This window comes from Sinocyclocheilus grahami, unplaced genomic scaffold (genome assembly GCF_001515645.1).
Source record: "Sinocyclocheilus grahami isolate Dianchi unplaced genomic scaffold, SAMN03320097.WGS_v1.1 scaffold84.1, whole genome shotgun sequence".
Lineage (NCBI taxonomy): Eukaryota > Metazoa > Chordata > Actinopteri > Cypriniformes > Cyprinidae > Sinocyclocheilus > Sinocyclocheilus grahami.
In genome coordinates, this window is record NW_015505263.1 from 696,963 (window position 1) to 714,354 (window position 17,392).

At 36.1% G+C, this 17,392-nt stretch overlaps 1 protein-coding gene across 4 annotated transcripts in view; it reads left to right on the top strand.

Annotated features, from left to right (window-relative positions):
* LOC107586580 (A-kinase anchor protein 6-like) overlaps positions 1-17,392 on the top strand; it is a 148,803-nt gene that overhangs the window by 42,920 nt on the left and 88,491 nt on the right. For all 4 annotated transcript variants that reach the window (XM_016274008.1, XM_016274007.1, XM_016274009.1 and 1 more), the window contains 2 exons: positions 2,821-2,917; positions 6,874-7,046. In XM_016274008.1, the coding sequence (XP_016129494.1) occupies positions 2,821-2,917; positions 6,874-7,046 (270 nt within the window). The remainder of the gene's footprint in view (positions 1-2,820; positions 2,918-6,873; positions 7,047-17,392) is intronic.

A 17,392-nucleotide genomic window follows, 5' to 3' on the forward strand; every position in this document is an offset into this window, starting at 1 on the left:
GAGCTGCTATCAACATTCATTTTATTGCTCTATAGTATTGCAGTTTGTTGTGAACTATTAACTTTTGATTTGTTTTTATATTTATCTTCTCCAGCAAATTTAAGGAGAAATTAAATTTGTGATTAAGTTTATTATTAAATGAAACAAAACCATTTAAACACATAAGTTATAAAAAAGCTACCATTGGGCAATAATATATTCATTATTCATGTGTTCCACTGCAAAAATCTAACATCTAAAATTACATTTTGCTCATTTAAAGCGGCAGTCCGTAAGTTTTGCCTCTTTGTCGCCATCTCTGTTTGAAAACCTGGAATTGCAGCTGTGTGCGGAATTATTTTCCTTGCATGGGATGTGCTCCGGCACGGCTTCAGCACGGATGAATCTAATGTTTTGAGGTGCATGTGTGGCAGTCAGTCACCGCACCGGTGTGGATATTTACTGTACTTTGCACTCACAGATTCTAGCCTACGTCTTGGAATGGCCAACTGAGGAAAAAAGCATTACCAAAAATCGCGCTACCAATGGTGTTTTAATCTAACGATCGGTTAGCTCATATCACATCAAACCATGCAAATTATTAATTTTGTTATACTTTATTCTAAAATTATTATTGTTAACGACATCAGCATTGCGTGACTGAGTATAGTGTGTATTAGCGTGTAGATTTCAATTTCTGTACAGTCTAATCCAATTGTCATGCCATTCGAATGTCATATTAAGAAATTCTTTTAACCCCCAAAAAGCAAATTATGCTCCCTTCGAACCGGTTAAAAATACAAATCTTGTGTAATCCCAGGCTATCTGTAATCAGAAGTAGGGCTGCACGATTAATCGAATGCGATTATCATGCACATTTTGTTAGTAATGCCGGTTCTGTAATCAGCAGGAAATCATCATCACATGCTTTCAGATGGAGCAGAATTTACTACACACGCAAAGTTACACAAAAAAGTTACGCAAAAAAATCGCAGATGATTTTATTGTGCGATTATGAAATCGAAGAAATCGTTTGCGATAATGACAGCTGTTAACCCAAAAAGCAAATTATGCTCCCTTCGAACTGGTTGTCTTTAAAATACAAATCTTGTGTAATCCCAGGCTATCTGTAATCAGAAGTAGGGCTGCACGATTAATCGAATGCGATTATCATGCACATTTTGTTAGTAATGCCGGTTCTGTAATCAGCAGGAAATCATCATCACATGCTTTCAGATGGAGCAGAATTTACTACACACGCAAAGTTACACAAAAAAGTTACGCAAAAAAATCGCAGATGATTTTATTGTGCGATTATGAAATCGAAGAAATCGTTTGCGATAATGACAGCTGTTTGCATAGCTTTTCAGTGAACTAAGGCTCTGTGAAGTAAATGCTGAAAAGCATTTCACGTGTGAAAAGCACATGAAAATACCACATTTAATAAAATTTTTACTCCAAACTCACTTCATAACGTCAGTCGAGTGTTTGAAATAAATCCTTCTGTGAGATGATGTGGCTTCTTACACAGAATAAGGCACGCAACATATTTCATAGTATTTAAGCAGTGATAAAGGCATTGCATTATAAATATACTTTATTTTAATGAAAATTATAATAATAAGAACTCAGATAAACAGTATATTGCCGTAGTTGTATGTTTATTAGTCACGTTGAATCAATGAAAGCAGTTGAATCTTCTGTTTATTCAGCTGCAGCAATAGGCATTTTCTGGGTTTCTTCTGCGTGGCGTATTTGGAGTTTCAGCGCGAGAGCGCCCTCTGGCCTTTGGCTGGAGATTTACTGATGATCACAGAACCGTGCTTCACTGAAAGATATGCATGACAATCGCAGCTTCTGTCGATTCGCGATCTCGATTCCATTTCGATTTATCGTGCAGCCCTAACATTTAAAACTGGAATATAATTTAGTTTAATTCACATGTGTTTCATAAACACATAATCCTTTATGAATTACAATCCGCCATCAAAATTATGCATTTAATTATTCTGGCTGCTGTGAGAAAAGGTTATAAACGATCCGCCACCTGCAGGATCCTCACATGTGATAGTAGCCGGGACAACTTCTTTATGTTTACAGACGTGACGTAATGACGCGGCAGCATGCTCGAATTTCCCGCGAAATCCTACCCGTACCACTCAAATTAGAAAACATTATTATAAGATAACCGTTGTGAATCGGGCTAAAGTAAGGCGATAGTTTTGAACACTGGATGGTTATGCATTTTCTCAAATATTGATTTCGGTTCATTTTTAACCAAAAAAAGTTACGGACTGCAGCTTTAATGTTATAGTTGTCTAGCAGAAAAAAAAATTATTAAAGACATCTTATTTTATTTCTTTATATTTTATTTACTGGTCTTTTTCTTCTGTTTTTATTCCTGATATTTTTAAATATTGTTTTATTGAATATTTTATTGTTTACTTTATTTTCTAAGAAGTCTAAATGGGGGATTTTGAGGGGAAAATGTGCTTCATTTTCATGAAAATTATGCAGAAATATTAATATTCTCCTAAATCAGGTTTCACATCCTTGATGCAAAATATAAAATTTTTCTTTTCAATCTGTGGTCAATTTAAATCTGGAAGTTTCTTTTTTTATTAGATTCGCCCATTAAATCTCTTGAGCAATGAAAGAGCAAGCCTTGAACAGTGCAATCCTCCTGGCAGATGAGCCATGACGTTTTTTGTGTGTGAAGATGTTCTAATGGAAGATAAGAGGGAAATCTGAAGAGGACACAGAGTATGAAGGAGGAGAAAAAAATGAACTAAGATTATTCCCTTGCACTGACATGTCGTTTCTGTGTTCATGTGTGTGTAGAGTTTCAAACTCAACGTGGACAGTCACAGCGCTCTGAAAGACAGTCTCCTGGAGGAGGGACGGCAGCTCCTGGAACTCATCACCTCCCACAAATCAGGTACGGTTCCGCCGAGCCACACATTTATTATTAATGTTTGTATTAACATAGTGACCTTCAGAATTTATAAATCCTCAAGTAACCGCTTCTGAAGCGCCGAGCGCACGCCTTTTCACATACATTACAAATGGCGCACGGCCTGCTGAATTGAGTTCTGGGATAAAGCGGAGAGACTGGTGCGGCGGCCCGGCCAAGCGCTTCCAAAGCCATATATGAAGAGAGCGGGAATTAAGAACAGCAGGTTGAGGAGTCAGAGGCCATTGCAGACACTCGTTTCTCTACAATATCTGTGATTATTCACCTGAAGAGTCTCGCCGAGTGCTCGAATGCACAAATCCACTCAGCTGACCTCCCTGCTGGTATGTCTCGTCTCCGCTGGGTAAAGCCGGCTACCATTAAATATGCAGATGGCTCTCAGAGGCAGGAGCGCTTCCTTATGATGCCCCGACAGCCCTGTCCTGCGGTGCCACAGCGTGATGACAACTCCCTGCCAACTATACAAACACAAACATGCACGCTCGCACCTTTACTATAACCCAACCGTCCGTAGGGAGCTTCTTAAAGGGGCCACTTCTATATGTTTTCCTCCTTTAGAGGAATGTCCACTTATGGGTCATTAGGGCCAGGAATGTGTGTTAAGTAAAGTAAATAGTGGACATTTTGATTTTAAAGAGGACATATTCTGCACCTTTTGCCGTATTCTGCAGTTTGAATGCACTAATGTTCAAAAGTTTGAAGTCAGTATGATGTTTTAAAGGAAGTCTCTTATAGTCATCAAGACTGCATTTGTTAAAAAATACAGTAAAATAACTCTTTTCTGTTTTCATATATAAAAATTTTTTTTTTTTACTTCAGAGATAATTCTGATATTCTGATCTTGTGCTCAAGAAACATTTCTTCCTATTATCAGTGTTGAAAACAGTTGCTTAATATTTTTTTGGGAAATAATTTCCTTCGATTTTTTTTAATAAATAGAAAGTGCAAAGGAATAGCATTTATTGAAACAGAAGTAATTAGTAACAATCTTTTCATCAGTTTTGAATTATTTTATTAAATTTGTAAATTTGTATTAAAAAATACAGAAAAATTTTAAAATGATGAAATATTATTGAATTTTAAAATAAGGTTTTTTTTTATATTCTTGATGATTGGAAAGTTCAACAGAACTGCATTTATATGACATAAAAGTCTTTCGTAACACAGTCTTTACTGTGACTTTTAGTCAGTTCAGTCATTCCTGAACACAAGTATTAATTTGAAAATAAATAAATAAACACATGAATAAATGCATAAAAAAGAAAGTAAACAATAAAAAAATAAAAAATAATAATAACTGGACTCTATTCAATGAAATACATGTAACATAGAGAGGTCATCTGACAACAATGTAGCATATTAAGCTTAATGCATATAATAACGCATAAGACATTTCAAGTAATAGTATGCACTAACAGTATATATCGAATACAGCTACTTTCCCAGGCATATATGTGTATGCTGCTAATGTCAGCCAATGGGCAGAACACCCACTTAAACCCTACAGTGAGATGTTCCTGCTGTCCAGCCGTCCCGTCCCACACATACACATCCCCCTACAGTTGTTTTTAATGAGCCTTTAATGTGCTGTGATTTAACCATTTATCACGACTCACCCTTAATGATCCAACAGATGCATTTCGCTTTCTTCTTTCCCTCTTAAACTCAAACACATCACTAATAATAACGCTTATGGCATTATCATAATCACCACCAACATCTAAATCATTAAAACCAACCTCTGGTAAAAAATAAAATATTGAACGAGTTAAATGATAATATCTTCCTCTACGCTGGCTAATCAACAGATGGGGAAAAAAACAAGGCGTTTCATTTTCTCGCTACTTGATGGCGGTGACCCGAGCCGGACCGCACGTGTGTTTTTGCATCTGATGAGGACTCGAGCGTTCGGTTAATCCCTCAGTATTACGGGATGCTTCTATATTCCAAACCCATCATGTGTCCGCTGCGTCTCAACCGGCCACAATCAGCATCTCCGTCTGCAAATCCTATTTGTTCAAAGTAATTAAAAAGCATAAATTAAGATAAATACGGTCGAGGCGGAAGTGGGGCTTCTGGAGTGTGACCCCGCATTGTGCCCAGATCAGGCCTCTCGTCGCAGCCCACGGCATTCTGTGATGGAAGCCGCTGCTTGTACCTGTGGAGTGATGCCCGGCTGCTGAGTTGCTAAGATACGGGACAATGATGGTCAAGGTGGGAATTTGGTAGGAAATTTGCTTCTAATTACAGAGCAGAAATTAAAGGGGAAACAGGATTTTCTTGCTCTTTTGAAATATGAGTTTGATGTACTGTGTGGACACAAAATAAGATCTAATAGTCTGAAACCACTAGTGAAATGTTTCTATTTTACATCTTTTCAAATAAAACATTTTTTATAATGATGAATTATAGCATTAAAATGTAAGTGATTTTTGTCACGCATGGACGTTGGGTTTTGTTTTCATTCATCCCACATGTTGCTTTGACCCAGTTTCTGTCGCCCTTGATTGTGTCATTCTGTTCACCTGTGTCTAGTTCACCATCCTCGTTAACCCGTGTACTGTACTTAAGTTTCACTTTGTTCCCTTTGTTATTGTATTAGGTTACCCTATGTGTGTGGATGTCTCCTTCGTCATTCCTTGTGGATTTATATGAAAGAATTAAGATTACCTTCGTTGTGCGCTCTTTTGTCCTCATTCCAGCACGTAGCCGTGACAATTTTGGTGATTTTAAGTTATTTTTAAGTTATTTAACCATGATTAAGGCACAACAGGGAGTAATACAATGTTTAAAATGTTTGATTTATGTATGTAAATTGTTTAATCATTTTTTCAGTTTATTAATAATAATGTTGAGCATTCTTATGCCAAATGATACAGTTTGCATATGTTAAAAAAAGTTACAATTTTAATAACGGCATAAAAATAGTTCTTACATACAGAAAATGTGCATACCTTGCACAATATACATCCTACTTAACTTTCAAAAATACATGGCATGAATATACAGTTCCTAATGTGTACAGTATGTAGTGAAGATCTGTGTTTATCTGCGTATTGTTTACTGGTTTTCATGCTTGCACGATATATTACTGATGTTTTGGTCTGTTTTAGTGTTCTTTGTATTAAGTAATAGTTTTCATTTGTTTTTTAACTGACACTTAAAGTAACTAGTATATTTTGTTCCAGGAACAGGCATCTTTTTCAGTTTCAACTTACAATGTTCGGATTACAGATCTTTAACCGCTATTCATAACCACTACATTTGTAATGTTTGTGTTAGTATTACACAGATTTGTTTTATTATCATTGATTATCATTTAGTGGTATTGATGTGCTATTATAGTTTTTTTTTAAATGATAGTTTATACATATTTTTATTTTGTATTTTCAGTTTTTGTTTTTATTTGTATCATTTCCATTTTATTTCAAATTCAGTTTGTTTTATTAATTTTGTAATTATTAAAAAAAAAAAAATTTTTTTTTTGGCACTTCAAGCTAAAGAAAAAAATAATAACTAGCTGAAAGAATATATATATTTTTTAATTTTGTATTTCAGTTAACATTTATTTTATTTCAAGTAAGGAAAATTAATATACAATATTTACGGTAGGCCTACATACTGAAGATTTTTATTTGCGTATTACTGTGTTTGCTGTTTTTCATATTTGTACCATATATTACTAATGTTTTGTTTTGTTTTATCTATATTAGTGTTGTTTGTATTAGTTAATAGTTTTTATTTGTATGTAGCTAATTACTTAAACGAAGTAAGTATTATATTTTGTTACAGGAACAGGCCTTTGGTTAAGTTCACAATCACCTCTTTTTTAGGTTTTTGGATTACAGAACTTTAACCACTACGCCACTGCATTTATAACGTGTGTTAGTGTTACCGTGTGCCTTTCTGTGTGCACACAGGACTGCGGGACATGCTCCACATGATATCCCACCAGTGGCAGGAGCTGCAGAGACAGATCCGCCGTCAGCACAACTGGATGCTGCGCACGGTGGACGCCATCAAAACCCACATCCTGTCCAGCGAGAGGGACGAGCAGGAGCGGGAAACTCACAGTCATCACGGCAGCCCCAAGGTAAAGTCGAACGTGACACCCGTTAGCGGCCCGTATCCACAGCCTGAATGGTTCCATCTGTCTGCGGCTCTCAGTTCCTCTCTGGTAGCCCACGGCCATGCTCTGCTCGATCAGCAAATAAACAAACAGGAGCGCCACAGATTTCCATAAGAAACGGCTCCAGGAAAGGCTCTTCAGTGAGACATTCCTTTCAGGGAGGAAACGGGGAGGGGACACGCCATCGGCGTGATGCGAATGAGAATTATCTGTCCGTAAATGAGCACGAGAAGTTTGATAGGTCGCACAAACACACACACATACACACACACACACACACACACACATACAATTATGCTTCAGAGGCAATGCGCTAGACTCAATTTATACTTCACACTTAATGTGTAATTGCAGACATAGTTATTTAGGAGACCAATTTCTCATTGTTTAATTGTCAATTGTGATTGGGTAATTGCACTCCAATTAGGTGGCGTGTTTGTGTGCCGGGCCCTGAGAGCGAGGCCTGGCGGGAACATCGAGGCATGTTTGTGTTTCTACGTGGCGAGCGCGACAACAGCAGCTTTAGGAACAGCGGGATCTCGGCTGGATTTCCCCCGGGAGCGTCAGCATCGCCAGAGCGCAATCTCCCTTTCTCCTCTCCTCCGTAATGTCTTCTGCTTCATCTGCAGAAAACAGGAAAGCTAGGGCCTCTCTCAGTCACCTAATATTTTTCTCTCTTGCTCTCTCTCTTCAGTCTTTTCCTCTCAGCTTTAGCTGCTCAAACAGTCTGAGGTTATGTTCGGAATAGCATACTAACATAACCTACTACTCTCACTGTTTCAGCTGTAAAATACCCAGATTATCTGCATTTACCAAAATGTGCAGTATGAACCAGACGTTATTGGAATATATTGATTTTCACTCTTTGAATTTACACAAAATTGAGTTAAATATGCAAGATAATCTATAGCAGTGGTTAAAATGGTATACTAGCATAGTGTGTGATGAGAACTACTTTCTACTTTCATAAAAATCTAAAATGTGAAAAATCGGTAACACTTTACAATAACATTTTTATCATAATCTTATTTTTATATAAATCTTTATTTATCCTTGTTAGAATTAGTTAATAAAAATACAGTTGTTCATTGTAACAAATTTTGATTTTAATAATGTATTGGTAAATGTTGAAATTATCAATAACTAAGATTAATAAATGCATTTTTAATGCATTAATAGTATTTTCAATAAATAAAAATAAAATTTATTTTTCATTGTTAGTTCATTTGAACTAAAGTAGTAAACTAATATTAACTTGTGGAACCTTATTACTACCAAAACCTCTTTAAAAAGCCATATAAAGGCTGCATACAACAAATTTTATTTCTAAAGATGACAACTGAATGGCACTTTTTAAATTAAACTTGACATAGTGAGGTCATGTTATAAAGTATTCAAATACCTTTTGAAATGTTTGTTTAAATGTACTATTTCACTTACTATTTTCTGCATAGTGTACGGTATACTTAGAATAGCAGTGTACTGCTTGCTACATACTACAGAAAGATATGTACTGTAAACTACTTACTTTTTAAACTGAAAAATAAAACAAACTGCAGTTTATGATGTTTAACAAAGTAGTATGCAAAATTTTCACATGAGCTCACTATGTCAGTGAGTAGTGTCGCAGAAACTAATACTTGTATATACTCGTGGCATTTTAAATTTGATTTTGTGTGCAAACAGCACTTTTTGAGTAAAGTAAGTTGAAGGCTGGTATTGTTTGTTGTTCATTGGTCATGTTGGAAATGGAAGGCCAAGTTGAGTCCATTGCATTGTGGGATACAGTAGTTTTCTATTAGGCTTGCCGCGATAGACGGTGCTGACGGTGATACCGGTGTTAAGCTGCAACACCGGTTATGTCACTTGCCCACCACGGCACCGACCCCCACCATCGTTTAGATTTTTTGTAGTAATAAAAATAATTTAGTTCAGTAAAAGAACACACTACAATTAAAAACTGAATGCGGCTGCTCAATGCAGCGTGCCGAATGACAGTCGCATCACAGATCAGATTTCATTTCTCCAGTGAGGAGAGCGAGTCCAGCTGACTGACAAGAGTGAGGTTAGACAGACAAGACGATGGCGGATGATTTAGTTTCGAAACGAGATGAAAAAACGCCTGTTTGGCAATATTTTGGATTTTGAAAAGTTGACTTTTGCCGTTTATCTAAGGTGATTTTGGAAGTTTTTTAAACATTAATTTCTTATTTTTTTGGTTCCACATTGTTTGCTGATTTTTACTTTATTTAAACTTTGTGTCATTTATTTATATTTTTTTACATCAAGGTGTATGCCGTGCCTCCAAGCTTTCTTACTCGTTTTGCTAATAAACGTTCTACGTTTCTTATTTATTTGGTAATATATTATACATGTTTACTTAGCCTATTTCCAGTTTTGTATACCTATTTAAACTTTATGTAAGTTATTTGTTATTTTATATTAGGCATAGCCTCCCTTATAGCATGGTGTATTTTTATTTGTTTTGTTAATAAAAGTTCTATGTTTTATATATAGGCTAAAGTGAGTTTGACGTTGTATTTTGTTGTTGCATTCAAGCAATTTACACGAACTGCCTCTAATTTGAAAGTGAAAGTAAAATGCACACGGTGCTTTTAAGCTATTTAAAAGCGAAGGAAAGCGAGGAAAAGAGGGGAAATTAAAACAAACTAAAAATGAACAATTGCTTTACACCGAATTGCCGCTATTTGAAAGTGAAAGTAAAATGCGCACGCCGCTTTTACAAGCTATTTGAAAGCGAGGAAAAGAAGGAACGCCCCCGCCCTGCCCCCGCGGTGATACCGGTATTACCGGTGTTGTCACACGTCGATTAACCGGTGGGAAAATTTCCTCACCGTCACAACCCTATTTTCTTTTGCGCATTTCTGCAAATGTAGCAGTTTGTTCCATGCATACAGAAAACTTGCATACTGCATTCTACTTTCTTTGAAAATCAGTAGGTGGTATGGTATTCTGAACATAACTAATGTGAACAAGGTCCTACTTATTTCCAGTTTGTGGGCAGCGACATAAATAATCGGAGTGCTTTTAAATTGTTTTGTTGCAATTAGAAATCACCACAATCAGTGTGATCAGTCAGCGTTGACAGCCATTAGCCGGTTGGTTACAGCGAATTAAGAGAGAGAGGGATGAGTGATTCATTATCTGAGAGCTGTTAATGATGATCGGATGCATCGCCTAATTAGAGACAGGCCAGAGGATTGTGGGAAGGTCACACAAGGAGCCACAAGTCTCTCTCTGTCTGAATCAAGGCAGGGGTTGTGAATACGGGTCTGTGTGGGACCTTGAGCCTGATTCACACACCCTATGTGACGCAGGTATTACTGGAGTTGATTTCAACATGGCTACTATGCAGTTATGTTAGTTTACTTGATATTCTGTCTAATGGAATTGTTGCATACATTACTGCTCAAACGTTTGGGGTCAGTAAGGTTTAAAAATAAATAAGTGCTTTTGAGCAAGGATGCATTAAATTGATCAAAATCGACAGTAAGTTTTATAATGTTACAAAAAAGTATTTCAAATTAATTTTGTTCTTTTGAATTTTCCATCCATCAAAAAAATCCTGAAATGCATCATGTAATATTTTAGTTTCCACAAAAATATTATTATTATTTTTTTTTTTGAACAGCAAATCAGCATGTTAAAATGATTTCTAAAGGATCACTGGAGCTGAAAATTCAGCTGAATAAATTATGTTTTAAAATATATACAAATAGAAAACACAGTGGTTATTTTAAATGGTAATATTTCACAATATAATATAATATAATATCAGTGATTTTGTTCAGTCATTATACATTGTATAAAGTGAATGCAATTTTGTGAGTGCAATGTCTATAAAATTATTTTTAAAATCCATATAGAATACATTGCTTTGTAGACATTGAAAATAATCCATAATATTCTTTCAAGTCTAAAACTGAATGTAAACTAAAGTTTACGTTTATCAATCTGTGTTTTCTTTTTCTATACCAACATATTATAATCGCATATTATAAGACGTTGAAGTTGATCTCTTTAACTTTACTGAAGGGTACGGTGTGCTTTCACTCCGGTCAAATACTCAAACAAACACTTTAAAAAGCCTGTCTCAGGTCACCACATGGCCCATAGATTCATCTTAATGGAGGTTCAGGGAATTCATATCACTTTCAGACCTGCGTTTCACTGACTAAACATTATTTGGAAAGTGCTGTCAAGGCGCTCTTTTCAATGACAAGCCCCCCTCTTTGCTATTAATTCCTAATGCTTCACCACAACAGGTGTCGTTTGCGGTCATTAATTTGCTTTGGTTAAAAAACAGCTCACAAATGAGCAATGCGCGCCGTCAGAGAAGTAATATATACCGCTTCGCCTAGACACTAAGTCTGTCCCTAGAATGCCATTAAGGTGTGTACAAAGCAGGCCGCATCTCTCTCGACAGCCATAACGGTTTGTTATTATAGCTGCAAACATATGCTTGCACCCACGTCTTGCCGTCGCATTGTGCCGTCTGAATTATTTTCTCAAGACCATAAAGTTTTAACATGGCTGGATGCTGGTCAAATGGCAATCCTGAGGGAATCCTGTCTAGTTTAGTTATTCGCCTCTAATTAAACTGTAGGGGGAACATCACACAGACAAAAGACGGGAGAGAGGCAATCATTAACAGCATGAAGCTCCAACAATCCACTCTCAATAACATGGTTCTTAGACGAGAAAATTGTCACGCTCAGTTCCGCCTGCTAGAAGGAAACGTTCATAGCTGCATCAGCGTATACCTCAGTGAGAGGTACACGTGACTTTGTGTAAATCGGCTAAATGTCACAAGATACGAGGAGAGGATAGATGGCAGGCGGACTTCATATGTCCTACATATGTGCGGGGATTCATGAGTAATATTTGATATGCGTTGACCGGGTGTGTGCGGTGAAGAGTTCATTTGTGCTGTCACATCCGCTGTGGGAATTCTCTGATCCCATGTCAGGCTATGACACATGTTTGGTCTTTTCTTAAGGAGATTTATCCACCTATAGAAAGGAATTCTGTACATTTGCTGCCCAACTATTACTTCTGACTAGTTCTTATTTGGGAATGAAATATGTGAGCACTAAACCCTGCTTTACCAGTGTAGACACCTGGCATCTGGTTATTTAGATTAAACAGACTGTCAAAGACCAGTGGGATTGAGAATGTAAATAAAGCAATGGTGTTTTTGTAGTGAAATGATGCACTCTTTTCCATTTTAGTGCACTAGTTGTTCTAACATTTAAGATATGTTTTTATGATATTTTTTACACTTCAGTCAACTATAAAAACAGAATTAGACCTATGTTATATGGACCAAAAAGTGCGAAAAGATTAGGGCGAAAAGACCTATTTTTTATTTTATTATTTTATTTTATTTTATTTTATTTTATTTTATTTTATTTTATTTTATTTTATTTTATTTTGCCCAACTATTACTTCTGACTAGTTCTTATTTGGGAATGAAATATGTGAGCACTAAACCCTGCTTTACCAGTGTAGACACCTGGCATCTGGTTATTTAGATTAAACAGACTGTCAAAGACCAGTGGGATTGAGAATGTAAATAAAGCAATGGTGTTTTTGTAGTGAAATGATGCACTCTTTTCCATTTTAGTGCACTAGTTGTTCTAACATTTAAGATATGTTTTTATGATATCTTTTACACTTCAGTCAACTATAAAAACAGAATTAGACCTATGTTATATGGACCAAAAAGTGCGAAAAGATTAGGGCGAAAAGACCTATTTTTTATTTTATTATTTTATTTTATTTTATTTTATTTTATTTTATTTTATTTATTTTATTGACAATACATTGAAAAGAACCGGAGGCCAAAAAATTAAGGTTTGCTAGAAGTTTTGATAGAGCTGGTATTGCGTGACTCCTAGTTGAGGGTTCCAAGTCATCTTTTATTTCCTGAAGCAAGTTAAAAATATCATGGCTTGGCAAATTATATTTTCGGATAATGTGTTCTTCTGGCATTACAAATAAATTAATAAGTGTGGAAAAAACCCTCCCTTCTAACACACGCTGTCTGTTCTCTGCGGTGCCTCCTCTTAGCAACAATAATTGCAGCCATTTCAAGCGCAAAATAGTTTAAGACATGCTTTTTTGGGGCGTTAAATAATGGCACAAATGACAGTACAATTTTAATGCCAAAAGACGGTTTGCGCTGGCACAAGCTGTTAGTAAAACTGACCCTTAGGCTGTAAAAGTGGACTTGGATCTTTTGTTTCCAATGTATTTTATTTTTTATTATAGTTTTTAGTTATCTATTTATTTATTTATTTTTGTAAACTGATTTATTAGAGAACATTTATAGAGTAATATATTCCTCTCATTATTTTTTCACTTTGATGAAAGATTGAAAGGCATTTAAACACCCAAGCTCTTATTTTCGCTTAAAACTGAAAGATCATCTTTGAGATTTCATATTTTTGAATAGTTCTAGTAGTACTGTACACTCCTCATCTGGCATGCTTTGCGTTCACAATGCACATTCAAAGTGGACTGAATTGGCAGCCTCTTGAGCTGCTCTAAATTCGGTTTACTTTAAAGGGGTCGGAGTTAATTTGGAGTCTTGCGAAGCTCTCTCAGACACCTTAAACGAACCAAGTGTGAAAACAGCCTGAAAGTCCCTGCCCCTGATTAGACCATGTTATTTCTCACTAGCCAGTCTAATCCTGTAACTAAGCTTGTAAAAATGGCCCTGGGGTTAACAACCGAGCTGCGCTGCTCTAACATTTGCTCATATTTTTTTGGGTCCGAATTTCCACACGCATCCCCTTTACCGGTTTATCGACTTGTTGGGGACCTCCTCCATGGCCCGGAGAGTTTGCAGTATCTGCGTCCCTCTCGCAGCAGCCGGGCAGAGTGTAGTCCCTGCCAGCTGTCTGTGGCATATTCCTCCGCTGTCATATGTATGTATGTATAAGGCAGGCAGGACTCTTATCGGAGACTCCTTAGAGACAGCTTGTCTGCCCAGGGGCGGTTATTTCACCCCTTGCTCAGCGCTGAGCATGCACAGTGAGGAGGAGGGGGAGAAGGAGGGCCTGGGTTCTGTTCGCTGGCATGTGTTAAAAGCAGCCATGCCACTCTACGCCACCCAGCCATGCATATGGAGCAGTCTTAGGTATATCAAAGTCACCATGCTTAAAAAGTGACCCGGGGTTATTGCTGGTGAAAATGAAATTACAGGAGGTGGCTGCCGAAGTTTTGGAGGAGAGCGGCCCGGACACCTCTGTGTTAGAAGTGCAGACTTTAAATGTAGGGTTCGCTCCAAATATGACGTTAGTTTAGAAATTGGGAATTCAAATTGGACTTCATAAGGTTTGATGTATATTTAGCCGCAGTGTGACAGACCTATAAGTTTGACGTGCTGTAAATTGAGATTTTTAGGGTGTAAGGCAAGTTTGGGTCTAGAAGTCTTGTTTAGTTTTTCCTCTTAGTAGTTCCTCCTATAATATTAAAAAAAGAAAGACTGAGGGTGTATAGTCATAAGATGCATAACTAATGTTGTATGTCACCTAAAGATTAGAATATTAACTATGATGTTATAATAATATAATATAAAATAAAACTTCTAAAGAAAATGTGGTACATGTGATACATGAAAAGTTAGCCTCACTTTAGCCTATATATATAAATCATAGAACTTGTATAAGATTTAATTAATTAATTAATTAATACATTTTTATTCAGCAAGGATGCATTCTTATATTTATGACTTTTTTCATCCCAAAAGAAAAAAAAGAAAGAAAAAAAGATAAAATATAAGCCTTAGTTTCTTTATGTAAAATATGATTTAATTGCTGGTTCTGATTCTGGGGTGAAAATTAACCTAAATATTTACACACATATATATATATAAATAAAATGATACATTGAAAAGTTACTGTTCAAAAGTTTGGGTTAGTAAGATTTTATTTTATTTGTTTATTTAGAAAAGGTGCTTTATTCAGCAAAGATGCATTAAATAGATCAAAAGTTACAGTAAGCACATGTATACGTTACAAAATATTTATTTTTTGAATAAATACTCTTCTTTTGAACTTTCTGTTAATCAGATAATCCTGAAAAGAATGTATCACAGTTTCCACAAAACTATTAAGCAACACAACCAACTCTTTTCAACATTGATAATAATAAAACAATTCTTGAGCAGCAAATCAGCATATTAGAATGATTTCTGAAGGGTCCCGTGACACTGAAGACTGGAGTAATGATGCTGACAATTCAGCTTTGCATCACAGGAATAAATTACATTTGACATTATAATAAAAATAGAAAACAATATTCACAATATTTCTGCTCTTGCTGTATTTTTGAACAAATAAATACAGCCTTTCGGAGCATAAGAGACTTCTTTTAATAAAAAAAAAAATCACTAACCCTAAGTATGAGCAATAGTTCTAGTGAAGGTTGCTTTAGCAAACAGCACTAATATAATGAAAAAAAATAATGAAACGGTGAAACATGTTTGCAAATCCATCCGAGACTCGTGAGAGCTTGTTTAACAGAACTTCTGTTCATTTCAAAAGACTTAATATTCATCCAACCCCTTCCGAAAAAATGTTTATCAAATTCTACATGAGAAATTAAAAATAATCAAGGACACAAATAGGTAGTCATTCATTCCAGGTCTCTCTGCTTATATTAGCATGCAAAAGCACTCGAGCTGTAATTCATAAAGTGACTTAAAATTGACATACTTCTTTAAGTGTTTTTTTCTCTCTCTCTCTCTTTCTTTTGCCAGCGGCACTTTGACAATTGAAATGAATGTTTTATGAAAAAATTAATAGCGCCTAGTTTTTGCAGACAGTTTCAAATATTTAATCACACAAATGATATGAATTAATATGCAGACCAGGTTTAATTCATATTAATTTTTTCTTCCAAATGAGATGTACGAGCAACGTGTTTTGCAATGAATATTGGTAGCATGACTTGCATAAGTGGCTGTGTGAAATGTGCACCTCATAACTGCCTTTGCTGCGCTTTGTCTTCCGTGTCCATCTTTTCCTGTGTCTTTTTCCTGTCGTCCTAATTTCAGAGTTCACCGCGAGATGCACTGGAATATTGTAATGTCTGGTTTTATGAAGGATGCATGGAGACGTGAGGTTTTCCAATCAGCCTTAGACATGTATGAAGTCATAAACCCCCGGCCCGTGCTGAAACACTCCTCTAGTGTGACTTAATTTGTTTTCTTTTTTCATCCCTTGTCCTTTGGCTATATATCGTGCCTGAGTCTGGAATATGAACCAGATTGCATTATTTTTTCATTTGTATTCTGCATTCCGCACTTGGCAATCGGATCAAAGATTACCCAACTTGCTTGCGAAATAAAGCAACGAGGATCACTTTAGGCCGTAATTATTGGAATCGGGGAGCTTTTTCTGAAGAAGGCACCGTGCAGAGGGATGGGACGCGCTGTCATTTCCTGTGCAGTCTGGACCGCACGACTATAGCTGTTTAGGCAACTCCGTCAATCAGAATCAGATTAAGACTGATCTGATAAACGTGCTGGGATATTTTGATGAGGCTCTTGAAATGCATTTTTTTCTAACATGCACTCTTAAAAATAAAGGTTCCAAAAGGGGGTTTCTCAGTGATGCCACTGTAAAAAAAAAAAAAAGTCACATTTACGGTAAAAAAAACAGCAGCTGTGGTTGCCAGAACTTTACAGTAATAATGTTATGTATTATAGCTATAGCTGTATACTATAATGTAATATATTACTTTTCCACAAGCTAAGGAGATAAATATTAATTAGAGATGCAATTTTCTTGGCCGATTCCGATTTCCGACTTTTTGTTAGTGTGATCTGCCGATACCGATTTTTTGCCGATTCCGATTTTCTTTCTAAGAACTATAATTGACAGCATATACAAACAAAAATCAACTTTTCTTCAATGCAAAGTTTTATTTTCATTGAAAAAAACACAAGTAAAAAGTCAGTAATAAAAAAAGAACAAATAAAAAAATTGCAAACAACAGCACAAAGAAATGCAATAGAATAAAGAGAGCTATGAAACAAAGTTTTTCAGGTTAAGTAAGTTTTTATTCAGGTAAAAAATACTCCAGAAATTAAAGTAATCAAATGTAAAATAACACATCCAAAAAACATAACACATTTTACAAGACGTGAGACTGACCGGCCGGTCACCGATCCGGGCCGATCATGAGGAAAATCGGCCGATTCCGATCCCTGGCCGATCGGTCGGTGCATCTCTAATATTAATATATAGAAATTCATGCACATATTAAGCACAGAACAC